This window comes from Anabrus simplex, chromosome 1, assembly GCF_040414725.1.
Source record: "Anabrus simplex isolate iqAnaSimp1 chromosome 1, ASM4041472v1, whole genome shotgun sequence".
NCBI lineage: Eukaryota > Metazoa > Arthropoda > Insecta > Orthoptera > Tettigoniidae > Anabrus > Anabrus simplex.
In genome coordinates this window covers 522,126,908-522,150,896 of record NC_090265.1, presented here as the reverse complement: position 1 = coordinate 522,150,896, position 23,989 = coordinate 522,126,908, and the positions used below count along the sequence as shown (strand labels likewise).

Below are 23,989 nucleotides of genomic sequence, written 5' to 3'. Positions count from 1 at the left end.
CTCTGTACCAGTCATGAGGAATGTGCATAATTTTATTGCGAGCTGCCCGTTCTATAAGACCAAAATCTGAATCGTTTGGTAGGTAAGAATGGCGAGAAACCATGAACTTTTGGTCTATAACTTCAACACTGCTCTCTTGTGTAATTTTCGTTAAAGACAAGGCAACCTTCGGGTTCCTGTTCTGTTCAGTACGCGTATCACTGTATATAATTACTCGTTTATGGGGCTTCAGTTTAATGTGTTTTACAACACATGGTGCAATCTCTTGTGATAGCCTGGACGCAATGGTCTCATCCCACACACATATACATATATCCTAAATTTTTAGCCATGTCATGTATTCCTAAAGTGTAGCAATACATGTTCCTTCTGTAATATGCTTCAGAAACACTTATTTTGGGAAATAGGAGAGATTTTTGTAAATCTATAGTGATAGTATATAGATCGGGATATTCCTTTGCATTTTCTCCATCAGCTACCAAACTCTCGCGGGCTTTGTCGGCCTTTCTCAAATGCAGATGATGATCTATCTCCAGTTCAGCTCTTTTATCCAGATTCTCTTCTAAACTAATTGCCTGTTTGTATTTATCACAGGATTTGCATGTACCTTTTCTGGGCGGATGAAAGTGAAGATTAATTCATTGTTGAAAACATGTCTATAGTAATACACTTTCACGGGTTTTGTATTATTTTCTTTACACCAATCTTCATAAAGGTTGTACATTTTTGTTATGTTAAGCTCAGGACTTAGGTATTTCCGATTTGGATTATCCTTCCTTGAGTAATGACTTTCAAAGGAAGGGAACCTGTTGATATGATCTTTCACTGCTTGATTCTGTTCTTGAGTAATTTTTTGTGCTGCTACATGTTTGGCTCTTCTATCTTCTCCAGGGGACTGGCCACTTATAATTTTCTGACTGGCTCTTGTATCTTTTCCATCACTTACAAGAAAAGTATTAAAGAAAAAATGTTTGCATACTCGAACTGTGCCACTGCTTTGTTTATATGATACAAGTTTGTGCTATGCCTGTTCCCTTTACTTCCATCCACAGGACGTCTTTACTTAATAGCAGCATGATGTATAAGTCCACATTAATATGCATTTTGCTTTCCAAAATCTCCATTTTTTAAAACTTACAAACTGTCCACGTCTTTCATCTTCAGTAACTAACGACAAACATTTTTTGAGCATCCGCAGTCAATATTTCTGAACAACTTACCTTTTACTATATTTCCCTTGGCATTAATATAAGTTTTTCCTAAATTACGTAACATCTTTGCTTTCATGTTTCTGGGTTTTTTAGTCTTAACAGGTTTTGGATCACAACCCTGAACTATTTTTTCTTCTCCTCCTCCTTCCTTAGGTTCCTCTGGATTTATTGTCCTCAGTCGATTTCGAGTGTTGCATTTTGAACAGCTTGCATCTGAAAAATGCATACACTGTTAGAAATCTACCAAGGCAAAAATAAATAATCCTACACCTCTATACACAATCACAAATAGGCCTAATTACACTCACAATACGAAGAATTGTTGTTAATATAGGACACATCATATTCTTAAAATATTTAATAGGCTTATGAAGTTACTATTATTAGTATGAACATAACAAAGATTAGTATTTACAAAAAGGTTATTTAAGGCCACTTTCTGCATCAATGCTTTAATTTTAATGGAAATACATGAAAATAATCAATGTAAATATCTACTATCTAATTTTAAATCACTATATAATGAGGAACTGCCGTAAATACAGTTGGTTTTGTCACCTGACGTAAAACACTTCGATCGCTAACAATCTCTTACAATGCCCGAAAAGACAATTATTATTGAAAATCAACTAAATTGACTTACCTGAGACATCACCACTATCTTCAGAAGGAATATAAGCCTTGTCTTTATCACTGCCGTCACTATCAAGTATGAAATTCATCAATAATTCCTTGTTTCCCATTCCACTCTATACTATAATCTCATATCACCAAACCACTTAAGCGGGGAGCTTAGTTCACACTAGCTCACTCCCAGGTGAGGAGCGATTTCCCTGATTGAAGAAAATGTTTAATTACTTGATTAAAAACAATCTTAGACTAAAATGAACTATTGAAGGGCCAAAAGAGAAATATTTACTTGAGTATAATGTATTTCATTGTTGAAAAATTCGATTACTTTAATTTTTCAATACTTTGTGCAAAAACGTACTAAGTGCTTTCACACTGTCAAATCGAGATTTCTTCTTCCTAACAGCAAAGCTCTGGTTTTTGTTTATACAGTAACTTTCACCTGAATATATTAGGCAGTTTACTATAATCTCTGCCTGCAAATAAATATTTCTGTATATGTAAATTGTAGATTTACAAAGTTTACATGTACTTAAAAGAAGTACAATGGAATAAATTATAATACTCACGAAATTTTCTGTTATGTTGGTTAGCGCTTTCAAGGGATCAAGATTATATAGCCTCCCTACAATTCATAAGTGACATAAACTGACTATATTAAACTACAATACAGGTAATATTTACAGTATTTACAGTCTTCACAGTGTTATGTCTTTTACAGCTGTTCATTATGATACACAATGAAGCAGGTCATGTTATATAACCTGTCTCGCCTTCGCATAATTTATATAATTCCATTCCGAAACGCGATCGTTTTCTTGTTATGTAAACCTTCCACCCTAGCCACCCTTTCCATATCAAGAGGTTCTCATCAATTGACATTTTGCCAGCACGGGTATAAGCTTCCGAAAATGTTGCTAATAGGTGGTCAAATACTGGATTTATCTCGTATATTTTGGGAGGAAGTTGTGCCTTATTCAACTCATTGTCAGAGATATGTAAAAAACTGTGGAGGAAAATCTAATAATAATAATAATAATAATAATAATAATAATAATAATAATAATAATAATAATAATAATAATAATAATAATAATAATAATGTTATTGGCTTCACGTCCCACTAACTACTTTTACGGTTTTCGGAGACACTGAGGTGCCGAAATTTAGTCCCACAGGAGTTCATTTGCATGCTAGGAAATCTACTGACAAGAGGCCGACGTATTTGAGCACCTTCAAATACCACCGGTCTCAGCCAGAATAGAACCTGCCAAGTTGGGGTCAGGAGGCAGGCCAAGCCACTCAATCTGGCGAGAAAAAATATCTTCTGTGTCATCAGCTCATAGAAAGTAGGCGTAGTGAACAAGCGATTGAGAGAAATAATGTCCTAATTGATGTTTCTCTACAATCCCCTGCGGCAACAATATGGCCATAAGAAGCTTTATTTCGTCCTTATTTGTCCGGACATGGTCTTGATCTCGATTCCTTCCTTTTGTCTTGCTATACTGGGATTTTTGTGCGATTTCCTGCTCGGCATCTTTTGTCTGTTCAGCTATGTTCTGGCATATCTCGTCATAAGAAAATAATTGAAATATTTCGCTCAGTTTTGTTTTCCCTAAAAACACTCTTTCTACATCACGATGGAAATTTGGATAAAAGCGGGAATTTCTTTGTCCATTTTCAGTATAAGTTGACGAAGAACTTGCAATGGTTGGATTGTAATCAGTATTATCGTTACAACTGTCACTGTTATGATCGCTACTTGAACTGGAATCGAACACGTGTCATCTCTTCTGCGACTGCTGAACATTCGCATCAGCTACGCCCAAACCCTGTATATTCGAGCTTGCAGTACATTTTCTATGTAAATTCCTGTCACTTACGAATTCCCCTTCGGTAGAAATTACTTCACTAATATCACAATTCTCCGCACTAAATTCCAACATTTTGTTTATCATGACCCGTAAATCGTCTTCCTATAACAGTGGGAGGCGGTAATTCATTATAGATATTTTAGCGGAAAAAATGTAGGAAAAAGGATCGAATAGAACCCTGGTTTCAGCAGTTTGGCCGGAAATCATGAAATAGGACTGTATTACGGATGCGTACGATAATAAAATGTTGTGTAACTCGCGATAAACACACGCTCCAGTCGTGAAGGATGAACTCAAGACTGGGGATAATAAATCAGGTCACAGTTCTAAAATGTCATCAGAGAAGTGTGTTCAGTGTCATAATCTCTAGAAATCCCTTCTACAGCAATATTATTACATCCACGGGACGATTAGGCGATGAGCTAAAGCTTCAGCGCGGAGCTATTATGCCTTAGGTCGTTCTTGCCCGGGCTCAGCTGCGTTCTTAATGTTGCAACTCGTGGATGACATATTTGTATTGGGAGAATACAGTTGAAAAAGAATCACATCAGAGGGAAGACTCATCCAGAATACGCTGCTAAAAAGGAAATAAACCTCTGCAGGCAGGCAACTGAGAAAAAAAAATCCGAATCGGTGGATATATCCGCGTTCCCCACCGAGCAGGCGACTTGTAGCCGCGGATCTCGCCGCATCGCCCACCGAAGGGGTTAAAACAAACAGCTGTTTAGTGACATACTGGTGTAAATCAGATTTACTTCACAATGATTCTAAATGGTTTGAGATATTCCTTATCCCCTCCCAGTAAGTGGTACCATCTCTCTGCAAAAATTGCAGTTATGCGTTACTTCACTATGAAACTAAATGAATATACCATTTTCCTAATTTCTAACATGCTTAACTCAAAATAGCCATTTTACTGACTAACATCACTATGATTCTAAGCCCCCTTCCATATTTTTTTTTTGCTAGGGGCTTTACGTCGCACCGACACAGATAGGTCTTATGGCGACGATGGGATAGGAAAGGCCTAGGAGTTGGAAGGAAGCGGCCGTGGCCTTAATTAAGGTACAGCCCCAGCATTTGCCTGGTGTGAAAATGGGAAACCACGGAAAACCATCTTCAGGGCTGCCGATAGTGGGATTCGAACCTACTATCTCCCGGATGCAAGCTCACAGCCGCAGATGAGGAGAAGTTCAAGTGTGACACAGGCAGTGATTACAGTGAAAATGAATGATGTTGCTGGAATTTCTAAAGGCTGAAATAGAAGGGGAGGAGAGAATAATGTTAGCTAAAACTGGGTTTGAACTGATTCATTGATCAGGTAAAACATCCGATGAAAGAAAAGAAACAGAGGATGAAAGTGTACCTACTGCATATAATCTTTTGACAGGTGAATAACAGAATGAGCGATCAAATGTTTATGTATTTTTTGAGAAGTTTCATAAGTGTATGGATTGTTTTAAAGTGCAAAGGATGTCCCTAAGGGAAAAGCAGACACGTTAAAATCTAAACGGGCTTATTTCACATTTTAAAAGCCTGGGCATAAGTCTGGAGGGTGTAAATATTCAGTGAAATGTTTGATTTGTGCAGAAAAAATCGTTATCCCATAATGTGTTCTGATCTGCCTAGAAATAATGAGAAATCAATACTGTTAGAAGAGAATAGGAGGGAAAACACGAGTGTCGTTGGAGCATACCACTGTCGTTTTCCAGATGTCATGCTGCAGACTCTAATGGTAGTTATCACAGCTAAGGTTTGTCAACGTGTTCTAAGGACGATAATGGATACTGGATATCAGCGCTCCTAGATTCTAAAGAAAACTGATCTGCAAATGGCTTGCTATTAGGTTGGATCGGATACAGGTTATTTTTGGGTCAATCTCGTCGCAAGGACAAGTACACAATAGGTATGGAGTATCATTTCAGAATATGAGAGGAAATTATTCATGTGAGATTGAAGTATTAAATCAAGTTTCTATATTTGGTTCAATTCCCAGCATCAATCAAAGTGATTGCCTGCAAGAATATAAGAAGGAATGCATTGTTGTCTATGACAGTGGAGGTGGTCATTCTACTATTTAAATTTTAAATGGAGCTCATTATGCAGGGAGCTTGTTTACGGGAAATATTGTAGGATTACAATGTGGCTTAGTGGCACAAGAAACTCGTTAGCTGGGTGGTGATGGGTTCAACACGAAATACAGGGCATGGTAACAAGGCTAACCTGGTAACATCTTTACAAAGACATAGTGAAAATCTGGCAAGACTCTGGACTTTAGATGTGCTCGGGATTACAGATACAGCAGACAGGAAAAGCAGAGACGAGGTGGAGTTAGTTCTAAATCAGTTCAAGAGAACAGCTGCTGTTAACGGAGTTGGTAGATATATGAAGTATGCCTATCCTGGAGTTAAAGAACAGAGGATCTTGGAAATAACAGAGTGGTGGCAGAGAAGAGACTTGCATCGATTACTTCAAAACTCGTCTCCGAGAAGAGATACGAAGAATATCATTCAGTACTGCAAGAATGGCTACAAGAAAATATCATTGAAGAAGTTGATGATGACATAGGAAACAAAGAGGGATACTTTATGCCTCTTCGTGGAGTTTTCAAGAGTGATTCAACTATGACGTGCAGACTAGTGTTTGATGCTTCCAATAAAACAGGTGGAAAGGTATCCCTAAATGACTGTTTGGAGAAAGGCCTTAACTTGCTGGAACTTCTACCATCCATTCTGCTGCGATTTCGAGAAAGGGAAATAGGAGTAGTGTCAGATATCGAAGGCCTTTCTGCAAATCTCAATGAATGAAGTGGATCGTGATTATCTGAAATTCCTTTGGTGGGATGATTACGCGACCAGGAAGATTAAGATTTTTCGCCACTGTCGCGTTGTATTTGGTGTCAATTGCAGCCCGTTCATACTAGGAGCTGTTATAGAGCATCATCTTAATAATTATTTGTCCCTCTGGGTACCGTGAAACTGCAGAAAAAAGCAAGCGTTCATTTTATGTGGACAACCGTGCTACTTAAGTTAGTTCAGAAGAAGAATTAAACAGTTTTATTCAGGAGGCTTCTCTTTTGATGGCCATGGCAAAGTTTGAGTTAAGAGGTTGATCGAGTACTGCACTAAATGAAAGCGATGCGATCCAAGAAACCATACTGGTACTCCGATTACTATGGAACAGAACAAGTGATAGCCTGTCTTGTGTAGGTAAATTACATAATATAGAGCCACCTGTAACAAGAAAAAAGACAGTATTTGATCCTGTAGTGTATACCTGTCTTGTCAGTGTTGTACCGCAAAAAAATACTGCAAGAAATTAGGAAAGAGAAGACAAGCTGGGATGCTGAGGTCTCGGAAGATATGCAAAGAAACTTCGAAAGGTGGTTGGAAGAATTGCATTGTTTGGTTGATGTTGAAATTTCCAGACGATTTACTTCGAGCAGTGATCGAACATCATTGCACTTTACATGTCTTCTGTGATGCTAGTACTTCAACCTATGTTGCTGTTGTATTTTTAAGAAGTGAAAGTAATTGTGTGACGACAGTGCACTTGTTACTAGTGAAGTCACGATTTGCGCTGGTGTAGAAAGTGATTCTCCCTAGACTAGAACTGTCATCTTGCTGCACTGGTGTCCTACTGCTAATCATGGTCAAGAACAGTTTACGTCTCATCGACACCCCTCAATATTGTTGGACTGATTTGACTATTGTATTCAGTTGGATCAGGAGGGATGTAAGATGGGGAACCTTTGTAGTGAAAAGAATAAAGAAGATACTAAACTTCACACAAAGGGATGAGTGGAATCATGTTCCTGGAAAACAAAACCCTGCTGACTTGCCGTCGCGAGGATGCTCGGCTAAAGAACTCTTAGAATCTGCCTGGTGGCGGGGACCAGAATGACTAAGGCTTCCTCAGGAGGAATGGCCCAATGAAATGGTAGTGGGCATAGAGTCATGTTGTGAGGAAGAAGAGAAAGGGGTAGTGATGACAGTTGGTAGTTGTACCTCATAGTTTCTGGAGTATTTTTCGAAGTATACCAAGATGGTGAGGATGGTGGCATGGATATTCATATTTATGAAGAATAGTGCAACACAAACAAATTACAGATATAGAGGGAAGCTAACAGTGGAAGAAGTAGAAAGGGCGAAAAGAAGCTTATACAACTAGTGCAAGAGAAAACGTTCACCAAAGTAAGGGTTTCTAGTTTGAAATCTCTATGTGTCTTTAAAGATGCAGAAGGAATCCTGCGGGTGAAGACGAAAATTTTGGAAAGGAAGGTCGAAGATGACATCAAATGCTCCATTGTCTTGCCAAACAAACATAAACCAGTTCAGCTTTTGATTCAGGAGGAACATGAAAGACGGCTTCATAGTGGAACTCATATACTACTAGGTAACCTGTGGCAGAGATACTGGATACTGAAAGGTCGAAGAACTGTTAGAAATGTGCTTGCATCGTGCAAGAAATGCAGACGACATGAAACCAAATGTATGGTTCCAGAATTACAATGCCCTCTCCCTCTCGCGTCAATGTTTGAAGTTGTGGGAACAGACCTTGCAGGTCCATTAATCCTCAAAGGAGGACAGAAGTCGTGGATTGTACTATTTACTTGTGCCGTGTATAGGGCAGTTCATCTAGAGCTAGTAACAACTTTTTCAACAAATGTGTTTATTATGAGTCTTCGTGGGTTCATTGAACAGCCACAACGGAAGCAATTTTGTTTAGATTAACCCCCTGCTCAGATCCATTGAGGGGAGAAAAATAGAAGAAGATGCCTCGTTGCTACGAATTCAGTGGAAATTCGACCCTCTAACTGCTGCCTGATGGTGAGGTTGGCGGGAGCGGATCATTCAATAAATCAGAAAAGTCTTTCGTCATGTGCTGGGAAGAGCATCTCTTAACTATGTAGAAATACTGAGTATAGTGACTGCGAAGTTCTGATAAACTCTCGACCTCTCACTTACATGTCAGAAAATCTCGAAGATTTGAGTCCAATTACGCCTAGCATGTTTCTACAAGTTAAAAATTTTTATCTTTAAATGTTTCTACAAGACATGTCCAATGTGAGTACTACTGATTTGGACTTGATAGATGAGAAGTGTTTATCAAAAAGGATGAGTTATATTCAACAACTACGCCAGTATTTGAGGAAGCGATTCATGGACGAATATCTGGGTCAGCGTGTACATTGTCATTATAAATCAAATGGTGAAACAATAAAAATCAAGGAAGGGGGCATCGTGCTCATTGGTTGCGGCCAGAAGAGGCGAATCGAGTGACCTATTGCCAAGGTGCTTGAAGTATATCCTGGAAGAGATTGTGTGGTGTGGTACGGTTGAAGAATTCTTCTGGTGATCTTACTCGGCCTTTACAGATACTCTACTTGTTGGAAGGATCTTCACCTTCAGATGATAGTCCTGTCGTTGATGTTGGTGACAGTCTTTCAAACTCCAATGTCCCACTGAGGGAGGTACAGGTGACGAGAAGCATAAGGAGAGATACATTTCCTGAAAACTGAACATTAAACTATAGTTGACTGTTGCTTTGTGCAAACATCAAGAGGGGAGGGTGTTAGAAACCAGAAACATGTGTTCTTTGTGTTGTTTACTTCCTTGAATTTGGTTATATATTCATTGGAAATGTTGAGTTTTAGGAGTGTGTTAAGAGAGAAAATATCGTATTTGTTTGTAGTTTGTGAAAACCTGGAGAATTAAACCTTGTATAAAAGTATGTTCTGTGTTGTGAACTGTTTTTACATATGTAGATGACATCCTGTTGTTGTTGTTATTGTTGGTGCAAGGATCTGTGACACGTGCGCGAGTGTCTAACCCAACAAGATTGACCCAATCCGACACCGAAGCATCCGCCGCAGTCCTGGAAGAAAGACGACGGAAAGAACAGCAAATCCCGGAAGAATTCTATGAAACTGAGGCAGTGAGAAACGACGAATGGAAAGGGCCTGGCTTCAACATACGCCACACCTTCACCCGATTCGCCGTCCACGGGTTCCACGGAAAGGTATGCCAAACCGGTGGATACCACGAACCAGACGAAGAATGTACCTGCCGGCTCTGTGGTGGAAAATGCCCCAGGTACCACCTCATCAACTGCACCGCAAGAACAATATCCATTACCGCACTCGCTAAAGACTGATAAAGAGGAACCGCGTGCACCTACAAGCGGACGAGGCATGTTAAACAGAGTGTTGCAAATTAGGCAGACAGAAGAGTTTTCATCACTGTGCCCTGCAAATTGCGATCTCAATACAGTGTCGTAAATTAGACAAGCAAACGGCCTCCCATCACTGTGCGTTACAACATGTGTGAGGCAGAGTTCAGCTCTGAATGTCCTCTCACAGATGGAACACATGGTCACACGAGCACCACTGTACGGACCTGCTTACAAGCGGAACGGAAGTCGTCCCCACTATGACTGTTTGTAAAGACGTGACAATGACTATCTGACATTGTACCTTTTTACTCTATGGTAATTACCCATGTAATCTAATCATTGTGAATTATTGTGTGTATGGCCATTGGCTGCAATAAATTATTAAACATTGACCCAATCACCGGCACAATGAAGAAGAATCTCGTATTGCTTTCACATATTTCGACTGCCAGGAAATCGTATTTTACAACTAATTATGAGAAATCTTGGAAAGAAAAGATGAGGACAATAGATCCGCTAAATTCAGCAAGATCTGAAAGATTTGGACTTGAGATAGCAGACACGGAGAATACAAATAAAAGGAGAAAAGTCTCAAGTTTTCAGCAGAAATGACGCATGTCAATAGCGATTTCAAACGAGTTGAGAAAATTACGATCGGAGTGAATGAAAAAATACTGGGCGGATCACAAGAACGAAGTACAACCTTCAAAGAAAAAATGAATTAAAATTAAAATATGAAGTTCAAATACATTTAAATGCCCATAAAGATAGAAACATTTATTGTTTAAAAGTGAAAAAAGCACAAAACAAATCAAGGTAGAGGGTGTGTCTGTGTGCAGCAGAGAAGTATGATATTAGCGTTGTTGTTGTTGTTACCAATTTTATACCAATTTTGTACTATATTTTGGGTGGTAAATGCAAAAGAAAATGCACAAATTTTGCAGCAAAGTGGCACAAAGATTACTCCACAAATGCACCACAATGCTTGCTTCGAAATATACACCAAAAATACGACAACTTTACATCAAGATTACTCCAATTTTGAACCATTATATTTGTGAGGTAAATGCGAAGAAAATTGCACTAAAATGACACCAATGTGATTCCACAAATGCACCCAAATCCTTGGTGTAAATTTGGAGCATTTTTGAAGCAAATTTGTTTCAGCAGTTGTGTTGACAATAAAGAAATTGAAAGAAGAATTTTGGTGTTTTTTGACTCGAACTTGCTGTAGAAAGTCTTTGATTAATGTATTTCATTTTTGGTGTAACTATGGTATAAAATGTCACTTCTCTTGCACGAACTTTGTTGGTGTGAAAATGATGTAAATTAATGTGAAAAATTATGTGGTGTAATTATGGAGCACCACAAATACACCACGTTTGCCCAGACAAAAATGTTGCATCAATTTTACACCATAATTACACCAACTTTGGTGGAAACTTTGCGCCGCCAGGGTCTGAAAATCAGGTAAGTCTTGGTTATAAAATAATATGCAAGTTCGCAGTTCTGGTCTAAATTAGGTGCGGGGAGGGGATTTAGGGGCCCGGACCCCTCAGTTGCCCAGAGGCCCGAGAATCCTCTCACCGGGCTTGCCAATGTCACCAATAATAATAATAATAATAATAATAATAATAATAATAATAATAATAATAATAATAATAATAATAATAATAATAATAATAATAATATAGTGGATCTTAACCATTCCTTGCCACAGTTAAATGTATACACCTGTTTTGACACTCCACGAAAATTGCTTGTAACCTATGCTTTAGGCTGCGGTGTCGTATTTCCTCTGATGATAATTACCGGTACTTTTAAAAATGTCCCCCAAGTTTCACTTATCAACCATATTACGTTATTTCCTAGTGGTTCTACTTTCTATAGCCTTTATTTTTTCTGCGACAAAAACAGCTTTGTGATGAGTTATACCATCTATCACTTCAGTTTCTCTATGGGTTATCAGCACCACGTCTAGACTATTCTTTCATCTAGTTGGTCCCGTCACTTTCTGATTCAACTTCTCTTCCTAGAATTGAAGACCTCGGTGCAAGAAGGGGACAGCTCCATTTTACAAAACTTTTCAGAAACAACGAAAAACGTATAAGATTCTATTTTTAAAGATTTTAGTTTTATATTTCGCATTAGTTTAGCCTTTGTCACTTAAAAACCGAATTCAATGATATTTTGTAAAAACGAATTATTCTTCATATAATGTACGGCTTAAATATTCATGTATGTATTGGAGTTGTCTTGTTTTTGCTCCAAATACATGTATTTTTTGGTTTTGGTGGTAAAAAGGAGAGAATAGTGACAAAATTAATCATATATTTTGGAAATAGTACAGTAGGTTACATGTTTGCTTCATGACAAAAACAATGTTGTATTTTGATAATAGTAAACTAAGTTACTTTCTTCATTATGTGAGAAGATTTCTTTTTAGTTATAATAATCCCCATCTTCTACACCACTCGTGATACTTTTAGCATCATCTTCTTGAATCAGTTCATTGTAAAACCACAAGCAATCTGGGGGAACATATTTTTCAACTAACTCCTTCACATCTTTGAACTTCCGCTTTTTTATGTTCAAAGGCCCATGGTAAAGAACATTGTCATATTCGGGTAGGGAGAAAGTAATGTTTGGTTTTTCTAGCAGGAAAGCGTCTTTTACTAAAGAACTGTACAACATGATATCTTTAGTGTACTCCACATACCTGTACTTCGATATTGTGAACTTACTGCCTTTATTAGGTTTCTTGGGAGTATTTTTCATTTACATTCTGAGGTTTAGCGTACAGCGTTTGTAATGTTTTGAACTTTCCCTTTAAATGTGTTGTGAAGACTAAGAACATACTTTGTTTGGCGTGTACAACAAACTTTTTTGATGTCTTTTTTCATGTCTTCGTAATCTTTAGGGAGAAAAACACGTTCTCTTTCCCGTCTCTCCTTTTCAATGATGCCAAAAGAACGGTCGCAGGGTAAAAAACTATGGCCTGGCTCTGGATATCTGTGAACAATCGTATCAAACCTTCTATATCCCTTGACCAGAGTGTAAAAGCACTGCATCAGAGCCATATTCTTGTTTTGAGCTGAGCAGTTGTCAGAAAACAGATAAAGTTGTTTGACGCTTGGACTGATGTAATTTGTTATGAAATGGTTTATCATACTTATAACTTTATTCTGACCTTTCTTTCCGGTACCTTCATTGTACATATAGCAGTATTATTTTCTATTGCTTGCGTAATATATAGTGAAGTTTTAACACCACAGCTGTATCTTATAGAACACATCTCTACTTGGTACTACCGGCAAAGGTAAATTCTGCTGAAAGTCAAAAGTTAGAACTTCAATCTTGTCATTGGTTTTGAATTCTTTGATTTTTGAGTTAATGTCTTTATAAAACTCCTCACTTTTTTGATGAAGTTCTTTTTCAAGTTGTAATGTCTTCAAAGATTCTGTTTTTTTTTCAAATTTCATTCGGTTCTCCAATTGATCACATTTCTGACCTGTGTCGGTTTTTGGTGTGCCAAAAGACAGTTTATTGTTGTGGTTGAAGTGACGATTGTAAAAATCGTAGCTAACTGTTGGTTTGCTCTCTTCGCCGTTTTCTATTTTTGAAAATTCTCGGTCTCATATTTTTCTAAATACAGCCTGTGCATTTTTTGAATTCTCATATCCGGCGATAGGTACCGTACGCTTACATTTTTGTTTCTACTACAGTATAGTGAGATACTTGACCAGGGAAGCTTTGTATGTACTCATCAATCTGATTAATAACATTGTCAGGTATTTTGTTTGGTCTATTTCCATGTTTCCCACGCTTATCCGTCAACGCGGGGATACCTTCCTGAAGATAGCCTACCGTACTAGCCTTTCCACTCTACGTTTCCCTATTCCATGGAGGGAACAAAATGCTTTTTTTTTGCATGCCTTTTGATCAAAAGTACCGTGTTTTACTTTGTAGTGAGGTGTGTAGGCTAGATTTAGGCCCTTGCCTGTCTTAAGCCTACGTCTTTGAACAGTCGATAAGCTGATGAGACCACTCAGACGGATATCCTGTTTTTCCTTATCTGCCATCGCATTAAAGTTTACAACATAGGTTTTGATATTATCACTTACAACGGTAAAACATTTGAACTTACAGTTGCAATCTGGTCCCGTGCTACGAGCTGCAACCACTGTACCTGTAGGATTGATGAGCTCTTCTTCACTTGCCCTCTTCTTCTTAAAAGCATTGCGGTTCCATTTGGTAGAGTCTCTCTTCCGCTTTCGTCGTTTCCCTTTAGGATAGTAGAGTTTACTTTACCTACTCAATCTTCATCCTCAGCCTGACTAGAAACTCCACCTGTTGAATCTGTTTTATTCACAGTACTAGGCCCAGGCCTACTGCAATCTTTGTCACTCTCACTGTCACTGTCCGGAACATAATCAGGATCTGAATCACAGTTAACTACATCACGGAAAGCACTCATGACTGAAACACACGAACAAACAATATCAAGCTGAGGTAAGTCTTGTACTGAAGTAAACAAACGACTAGAGGTATTCACTGTTGACACCTCGGGCGCTTGCAGTGGCCAGACAGTGAACTCTGTTTGGTATAAGCAGCGCCATCTCGATCCTCTTTACTGTCTGTTCTATACCACTAGTTTAACACAGGAAGGCGCGACTGCCCATTTTTCTCCAAGTCGCCGTAAGAGTGCAGCAGTAGACGCACAATCTTCGCTGTCAGTGTGGGTGTAGCACTGTGTTATTGGTGCATGAATGTGTGTGAAAACCTGAGTTATTTCGTACAATGAGTAAACGTGTCTGGTCACGTCCGTTTGTACACGAGATATTTTGTATAGACCTGTGAAATGAATTAATCATGTTATGCTTATAGACATTTCAAAAGTGATTTTAATGTGTTTGTACTTGTTTCTTTCTGTTCGTGCATGGTATATTTTTCGTAGAACTGAAACTTCAGATTCTTTCCCACAAATATTTAACTGTTGTGTACCATTTTGCCAATCTCGCCAAGGTGATTCGCAGCCAGAAGAGATACGACTCCATGAAATACCGTCTAGAAGGGAATTAAGTGAAAAGCGGCTGTCGGCTTTATCTAGGCAAGGGCCTAATAAAGGAAGAAATTGGATATCCTCAGATTACTGTCGCATCGGTGCCATTACACCTTATTTCAGAAGGCGATGGAGCCTCCGCGGCTCAAGCGGCAGCGCTCCAGCCTCTCACCGCTGGGTTCTGTGGTTCAAATCCCGGTCACTCCATGAGATTTGTGCTGGACAAAGCGGAGGCGGGACAGGTTTTTCTCCGGATACTCCGGTTTTCCCTGTCATATTTCATTCCAGGAACACTCTCGAATATCATATTTCATTTCATCTGTCATTCATTAATCATTGCCCCGGAGGAGTGCGACAGGCTTCGGCAGCCTGCACAATTCCTATCCTCGCTGCTAGATGACGGCTTCATTCATTCCATTACTGACCCGGTCGAATGCCTAGAAACAAGCTACGGATTTTTTTCAGAAGGTGATTAAAGCCGTGGAGGACATTGGATTCCTTGTGATAAGAAATGTGACGGACAATCACAAAACAAACGTCTTCATGTTTAGGCATTTTAGACAACATCAGATATCCAGACGATAATATTCCAATGAAACTAGAAACAGGAAATCAAATCCTAATTTGTGGGTACTAGGTTCGTGTTGTTGAAGAGAGGATGGAGTGTAACATTTGTGTCACCAACATCTCACTGCCTAGAGCTTCGACACCGCTAAATGGAACTGATTATGCATCAGGACAGAGGAGGAGTTCGATACCCCAAACCTTGTTTTGTTGTTCTGGTGAAGCATCTACAGGAGTTTGTTTAAGCTGCTGTGCCCTATTGTCGAAGCCCTTCAAACGTACGAGCGTAATGCGAGGACTTGCGATGTCCTCCCTTTCAGAATACCGGGCGAGTTGGCCGTGCGGTTTGGAGCGCGCTGCTGTGAACTTACATCCGGGAGATAGTGGCTTCGAACCCCACTGTCGGCAGCCCTGTAGATAGTTTTCCGTGGCTTCCCATTTTCACACCAGGCAAATGCTGGAGCTGTACCTTAATTAAGGCCACGGCCGCTTCGTCCCCATTCCTAGGCCTTTCCCATCCCATTGTCGCCATAAGACCTATCTGTGTCGGTGCGACGTAAAACAAATAGCATAAAAAACTTTCAGAATGTGTTTTGTTACAGTGTGAGATCAAAGAACATCAGCAAACTGTTAGTGATATTATCCTAACCAAGTTTTTGTAAGAACAAGGGGGATGTTTTCATTCCCCTTCCCGAAGGGAAGGGGCGGGCCACCTAGAAGGTCACGCCTCCTCTCTGGCCAGGAGATTTGGCGGGGTTTTGGGATTTGTTGAAGTTGGGAGATGAAAAAGGGAGAGCTTTGTTTTGGAGATGTGGAGATGAGGCCTCTTGGTTAAGGGTGCAGTTCTGTTCTCTGCTTTTTATTGAGCTTTGTATTACAGATACATGGATTGGTTTACAATAATGAGTTACAATGGGTTACAATAGTGTTGTTTAATAGTTATTGTTGGGAGTGTATTATTTGATAGAGGGAGGAGAAGTTGAGCAGGGATGTAAGTAGTACATGGAGAAGGTAGGAACGGTTGTGTGGGTTTGGTAGGTGTGATTGGGGGTTGGGAAGCCGAGCGCGGTTGCGAGAAGAAGGTAGGGCGGGATGGGGGTTGCGGGGGAGATCGAGATGACTCCACTCGGTGGTGGCGGCCGGAGAGTTTTATGCCCTGCTGGATTAGTCGCTGGACTTCTTCGGATGTCTGGAGCTGGAGTCGCAGCATGAAAGTGGGCCCAGCTTCCTTGTAGATCCTGGATGCTCGTTTTAAATTGAGTCCTGCGAGACGTAGTTCATGGCTGATGAGGTTCAATGGAATTCCTAGGTTCACGCCTCTCACGACGCAGCTGGGGTTGCACTCAAGCGGTGGTGGTGGTGGAGATATTCTATTGCATTCGGGCGCTGGCGGTGTTGCTGATCTTGCTGTTTCAGTTGCTTCCTTAGCGGGTAGCCGGGCTGTTGTGTTTGGTGAGCTGGTTGGAGTAGTGGAGATGGGAGACATCATAATTGGGGAGTGGTGGGTCGTGACTATGGTGATTATGGGAGTATTGGGTGAGGTGAGAGTAGGATAAGTAGCGATGGTGGTGGTAATGATAGTGGTAGGGGTGGTATAGGTATAGGACGGGGGCTGAGGTGGTGGGGTGTAGGGAGGTGGCTGGGTGCTAGGTTTCGGTGAATGTGGTGGAGGAATGTATGAGGGTGGCTGGGTACCCGGTTTCGGTTGAAAATCATTTTCCATATGTTTCGGACATGGTTCCACAATGTGCAGCCATCCTTGTATGTAGATTCCATATTTCAGAGCCTTCTGTATGTCGTTCGCCGTGGCAAGTTGGACCAATACACTTTCTGTTGGAAGAAAATTTTCGAGAATCCTGGAGAGATTTTGGGGCTGGGACGCCTCTGTTTTGGAGAGATCGGAGGAGTTCTCCGTCCGTGAGGGCGAGATCTACGCCTCTAATGATGCAGTTTGGCATTTTGGGGTGGCCGACTTCCTATTTGGTGTCAGGCCTATTTATGCTGATTGGCACGGCGGGGTGCGAGGTTGGAGATGTGGCGTTCCCCTGCCGTAATAAAAATATAGGCGTAGATGGCGTGTGCTGTCGTAAGACCTCTATTATTTGAAATTCGTTGGCAAGAACACAATACGTACGGTACCACTCCAAGCCTTCATCCAGGAAAATCTTTAAATTGTGCATGAAGAGGCCAACTGCTACTTCATACAGGTAATATTGCCGATATTTAATATTACTGGTGTAATTTACGAGCTTCAGTGAACATATGACCATACCGCATAGTGTTTTGTAGGTTGCCGTTATTATAATAAGTTTAGAACAGTGTGCGTCTATGTCTGCCATCTTGCGGAGAAATTTTGTCGCAGCGTAGTCGCAAAAAAGGCGGCTCGCATAGAGCAAGCAGTATAGGAGGATCGAGACGGCGGTGGGCACAAGAATGGGACAGCTTCCCCAGCTCCCGCGAACTGTCCCATTCTTTCCCCGAATCACAGACTGTTACAACTTCTTTCCTTTAATATCTTATGGAATATTAGTTGGAGCTATATCGTTCTTTCACACAAACAGAGAGAATGTTTTTATTCATATATGTCAATAAAAAACAGAAAACCAATACAATACCCCTTCTTGCACCGAGGTCTTCAATTGGACGAAGTAAAAGCTTTCTCCACTATCCAGAAGAGTGGAATTGAAGCTTGATACACGTGCATGAGCTATGCAAAATGTAAGAAATTAATCTATGATAAAGCACGGAAAGGTATTCTCAATAAACGTCGAACAGCATAGTTCGCATAGATAATAAAGACAAAATGAAATATCTATCCCGGTAGCCTATATGACGGAATGCAATTTTATAATAGGACGCAAGCCAATGTCCATTGCTTTTTAATAGATGAAGTGATGATTGAAATGTTTCAATTGCACCAAACAACAAATTAAGTTGACAGCTTGCGTACTCCTGACGTTTCCCTGAAGATATGACTCGTGGGAAACACCGGGAAACACGTTCTGTCAGTGAATCTTCAAGAATGCTAACTGTAAAAAGTATTCTTTTAAATAGAAATATTTAAATAGTTGAGTTATTTTGAAAGAAAATATACGTTCTAACATTGTCAATGTTGCTTAATACAATTCCATACTGAATTATAATGAATATAGCTTGTAAATTGATTAAGTAAACATACGGAACTATACAACTCAAGAATAAGTTTAATTTTATATTAGTGTTGTATTTTCTTACATCATAAGAACATAATATATACAAATATAAATGAGTTAGAATATTTAAATTTTCGGTAATCTATCTCTATTACGATTTGAAAAAGCATTCTGAATTTAGTCACTTTGTTTATAAGAAACTCACTCCTATTGCTATCCGTCTGTCATCCGACGCTGTGTTCGGAAGAGACTAAGGTGGGCGGAGATGTACTTGCTTTGACACAAATAATAAGTGGACGAGGTTGTTTTCATGGCTAATTAAGTTAAAGTTCTGTTACTTTGAAGGCGGAAAGATATCGAATATTAATATTTGTTGTTTATCTGAATTTTCTGTCGCCTTTTTCAATTATTTAAGAGAATTTTTCGAGAATTCTTTGGGTCTGCCCTACCCCAATATGTGGTTAATCGCCGGTAATTGTATTTTTTTCTTTATATTTCAGTATACGTGTGATATTATATGAGAGTCATATCAAGACAGAACATCTATTATCATGGCTTGGCGTTTCAAGGCTTCAAAATATAAAAATGCGGCACCAATTGTACCCAAACCAGAAGCATGCATTCGTGACATTTCTGTTGGATCGTACCAGACCTATGGAAATAACATCACTGCTTCAGCTGCTTTCATGGCCTTCAATGTGGACCACAATGGTGAATGAAACACGTTACTTTATCAGATGAGAACCTTGTGTTGTTTTCGTTATTACATTATTATATTTTTCTCTGGTGTCCATAAATACTGATATGGTTGAGTTTGGATTTCATGTATTTTTCTTTATTGCGTATTTATTTGAACTGTGTTGACACAGATTGTAATTGTTTTATTTCTGTGTCCAAGTTCATATTTTTGACACTGTTAGCATGAAATAAATGTTAGCGAGTGGGCAGAAATTATTTCAGACAGGCTACTATTATGGTCTGCGGCACCTAGATTTTGATTATTAAATAAACCTATAAATAGACTTTAACCCAAGAAAAAGAGGAAAAAGTAATACGTATATTCTTTTATGCATATTATCTTGCAGTGAAAATTATAGTCTATTTGCTAAAAATTGATATAAACTTCGAGGCTAGCTGATGTGAAAAGTAATATGTATCAAGGAGCTGGTATGAATGACAACTTAAAAAGAATTGTAGTGTGTATTGCAGGGTGGCACAGTAGGTACAGTATATATGATTTCCTATTACATTTGAAGGAAATGTGCTTTTTGATTGCATAAAAAACACAGAGCTGTGTGAAATACCTTCAGTCCAGTTCTATGGGAACATATTCTAAGCTTCAGTTGGTTACACTGTAACACTCAGATTTTGACTCTGCATTAAGTATTATGCATCACTGAAATCTTAAGTTTCCACCTTTATATTAAAAACTGTTTTCAATCAGGCCTATAACCTGTGTGAAGTGTGCTATAGAATTGTAAATAAACTTAAATTTGAATGGTCCCTCAACCACCAGAGAGTAGCATTGTAAAAACAGGACTGAATTCATGGAAGAATAGAAACCTTTTTTTTCTTGTTTTGAAAATTTACCGACCTGTCACATTCAAGCACTCTTTAATGCTGCCTGACTGTGCAGGAATTGATTCCGTAACCTTGGACTCGGGAAGAGTTTCCAGTCAGCTTTATCTGAGATCAAGATTTAAACAGCTTTAGAGATGAGGTTCTTGTGAAATTTGACATACTGTTTATGAAATTTGTCATACCGGTTGCTTTGGTCTGGAACTTCTAAGGCCCTAACTTACAAGTCATGAAATGATTTAACATGATTAATCTCTCCTCTTGAAGGGTTAGGTTTTGACTCTTAACTCTTTTTGTATTGGAGTTGGCTCTACTAGACTCTTCCTGCACTTTGCGGAGGTATGTTAAATTCTAGTGAATATTGCTGCAATTCTGTTAAATGACATTTTCATTATTAAATTGATTAATAATTAGTGATTCAGTTTATGGGACATTAATAACCATCTGATGAGTGAAGGGATGGGTATTGTTTCCAAGTTTTCAAAACACTTTACATTCTGTATACCAATATTGTACTATTAATATTCTTTTGAATTGTTGATGATCTTAAAAGTTGCTTAGTTGGTGGTGTTGGGAACAGACCTGCTTTCTGAACTTGTAGTAACTTTTCAGGACTTGACTTATAGGGCGTCATATTTAGGAAATTCATGTGTTTTGTTACCTTAATACTATCTTCAGACTTCTAGACCTCTCGAAATAATTTCAAAGGAAGAAAACAAGTAGGTTGCATGGTTTGGGTCGAGTAGCTACGACATCCTTGTGTCACGTGGATGCCACACTTTCCATTAAAATATTATGCTATAATGTTAAAATCAGGGTACAGTTCTTGAACCCCACTGTCGGTAGCCCTGAAGATATTTTACCTTTTATTTTTCTGTTTTCCTACATTAAGTTGTTCCTCTTGCCTAAATGAAAAGGCCTATATCTAATAGCATTTAAGAGTGCCTACAATAGAATTGGCGATGGGGCGCTTCTTCAGCATAACCTATTGTGAAAACTACGGATAGTTCAAGGAATTCTTTTTTATTTACTCCTGAATGTGGAGTCTGTTTGTAAACATTTAAATTTTTCTTTTTTGCAGATTTTATACTGTATAGAGTAGTAAATAAGTTAATGGGCTTGTGAACGACTACAAAAAGACCTAGACATTGTTCAGAGATGGACAACAAACGATTGTATGATGGTAAACAGGATGAAAAGTTAGGTTGTAAGTTTCACCAAGAAGAATAGCGCTCTCCATTTTAATTACTCATGAGCATCCAAACGCTGCAGAATTATAAAAAATTAAGTTTGCTGCTTTTATTTCTGAACAAGGTTATTAACGCTGTGACGTTTATAATGCAGACCAAACAGGCCGAAATTGGTGTAAATCCTTAGCTTCCCAGGCTAAAAAATTAGGACAGAGTGACTGCAAAGGTGTGCAGTAACGCAAATGGCTCCTATTCTTTTCCATTATTCATTATCTGGAAAAGCAAACACCCAAGGTTTTCTCAAAATATTGCATGTCTGCCTGTGAAATACAAGTCCCAAAATAGCTCCTGGATGACTGCTGATATTTTCAGCATATACCAAATGTTAAAACACACCATTAAAAGGAATATAAAATGGGGAAAGTTCTTTTCATTCTAGATAACATCCCCACACATCCTTCAGTTGAAGCTCTTAATGCCACTGATGAAAATTTAAGTTTTTTTTTTTGTTTCATGTCACAGCAGTAATACAGCCTATGGATTACAGCATAATTGAAAGGATGAAGAAAGATTATTAAAAAAGAAACGAAAAAAAAAGGGGTTAATGTATAGAAGCAGGAGAAAATGAGGAATGAGAATGTGTGCGGGCTGACGATTTAACTGAAGTTACAATTCATTTTAATGCCATACCTGGCTTCAAAAATGTGACAAGAGTGATTTTAATGAGTAGTTTAATATTGAGCAAAGATTACTTCAGCTACCAAATTTTGAATGACAACTAAATTCTGACTGCTGTAGTAGATAGTGAAGCACCTATAGATGGTGACGATGTAGCTGGCAGAATGAAGAAAGCCCTAGGCCTGCTCATGCTGAAGCTATCAAAGCTCTAGAGCAGCACTAAATTGGCTGGATAAAATGCTTGAGTGTACGGTAACACAGTCTGGCTGTCTACAGGTTAGATACTTGGCTGCAAAGAAACGAAGCTCAGAATTTGTTTAAAAAGTTCAGAACTTTCATAAATCTGTCTAGTTTTGTTTGTAGTACTGTTTGTAGGCCTATTGAAATCTTCATAACGTTAATACAGTATTTAGTTCAGTTTGTGTCATTTTTGCTCTGTGTTTGAAAATCTAAATGAATCTCTACTCGAGACAGGGCTGAACATCAATTAGTTTGGATTATCAGTGCTGTACTTTGGTTGTGTTTATTGACAGCCTGGTGACAGTGATGATTAAGGCATCATGTCTCTATAGTCTGACACCGTTGTTAGCCGGTTCGAGTCCCAGTGGTCGAAAAATTTCACCATCAGAATGTTGACCAGCAAGATAGGAGAGGTGGAGGTATACAGTTTCTAATTACTAGATTCTGTGTCAAAAGCTTGTATTAAATCCAAACCTCTCCAATGTTCATAGTGGTGTGAGGGCATATGACTTTGATGGTGATTCGTCCATCAGCCTTGAGCAGATCCCCTTGGTGTTATTTGACAGGAGTAGGTTACTTGCTGACACCAGCCCAACTCTGAAAACCTTTGTTAAATTAATAAAATGTATTTAGAATCAAAGTAAAAAGTGGAATCTCTTATATATAAAAGTGATATGTCTCTGTACCTTCCAGTGCCTACAAGACTGAGTGAAACTTCATGAAATTTGGCACAAACATTCTTGGAGGGATCTGTCACATGACTAAATGTGTTTTATTTCAAGATATAGACCAAAAAATATATACTGTATACACACACACATCTTTATTGACATAAAGGCAATATGATATAGATGTTGATTCCCATAGGGAACTGAAAGATTTGTCCCGAATGAGTAAATGTATAATACCAATGTGGTTGGTCCTTTATTGGACATTATTTCCAGCTAACTCATTCCTGGTTGCCAGCGTTTCACCCCAGTGTGCTAAATTGGGCTCATCAGTTGGTAAATAGCACACCCACCAAGACGCATGGCTAGTGCATACTCTTGATATATGGCTGCGTGAACAAGTAATAAAGCTGACTCAGAATCTTTTTCAACAATTTTATCAGCAAAACTTAATACTGTTAGAGCTTCATGATCTGGACTCAATTGAAAGCCATATTGGGTAGTTATAAACGTTTTGCTAATGTCATCCAGAATATGATTGTTGGCGAGATTAAACAGGATTGGCGACAGAGGAGAACCTTGAATAACTCCCCTGCTTATCAAGAGAGGTCTTGTTTTGCTTCCCTGCATCTGAATTTGTGGGACGTTTCCTGTTTGCAGATTCATGATTAAATTTGCAAGTTTGGTTGGAATTGGTAATTAATTTAGTGTCTCATTTAAACGAGCATGACCAACATTGTCCAAGGCTTTCTGTATATCTAAGAATATAGTAGTCAGATTGGCTTCACAGAGAAGAGAGTCGCGTATCGCAGTGTTGACATGCATTCCAGAGGAGTTGCTAATCCTCGTTGATTGGGGTTTAAGATAACATGTTCACGGAGACGCCTGTCAAGGACCCGCTCAATTATCCTTCTCATTAATGAACATATTGTGGTAGGTCTCCATTTCTTAATACTGAGTGTATCTCC

At 38.9% G+C, this 23,989-nt stretch overlaps 1 protein-coding gene across 1 annotated transcript in view; it reads left to right on the top strand.

The window, feature by feature from the left end:
• Positions 1 to 18,895: 18,895 nt before the first annotated feature.
• The window catches only part of pod1 (coronin pod1), a 355,918-nt gene continuing 350,824 nt past the window's right edge, over positions 18,896 to 23,989 (top strand). The window contains exons 1-2 of the mRNA XM_068225053.1: positions 18,896 to 18,922; positions 19,168 to 19,378. Coding sequence (XP_068081154.1) covers positions 19,219 to 19,378 — 160 coding nt within the window. The 5' untranslated portion in view covers positions 18,896 to 18,922; positions 19,168 to 19,218. The remainder of the gene's footprint in view (positions 18,923 to 19,167; positions 19,379 to 23,989) is intronic.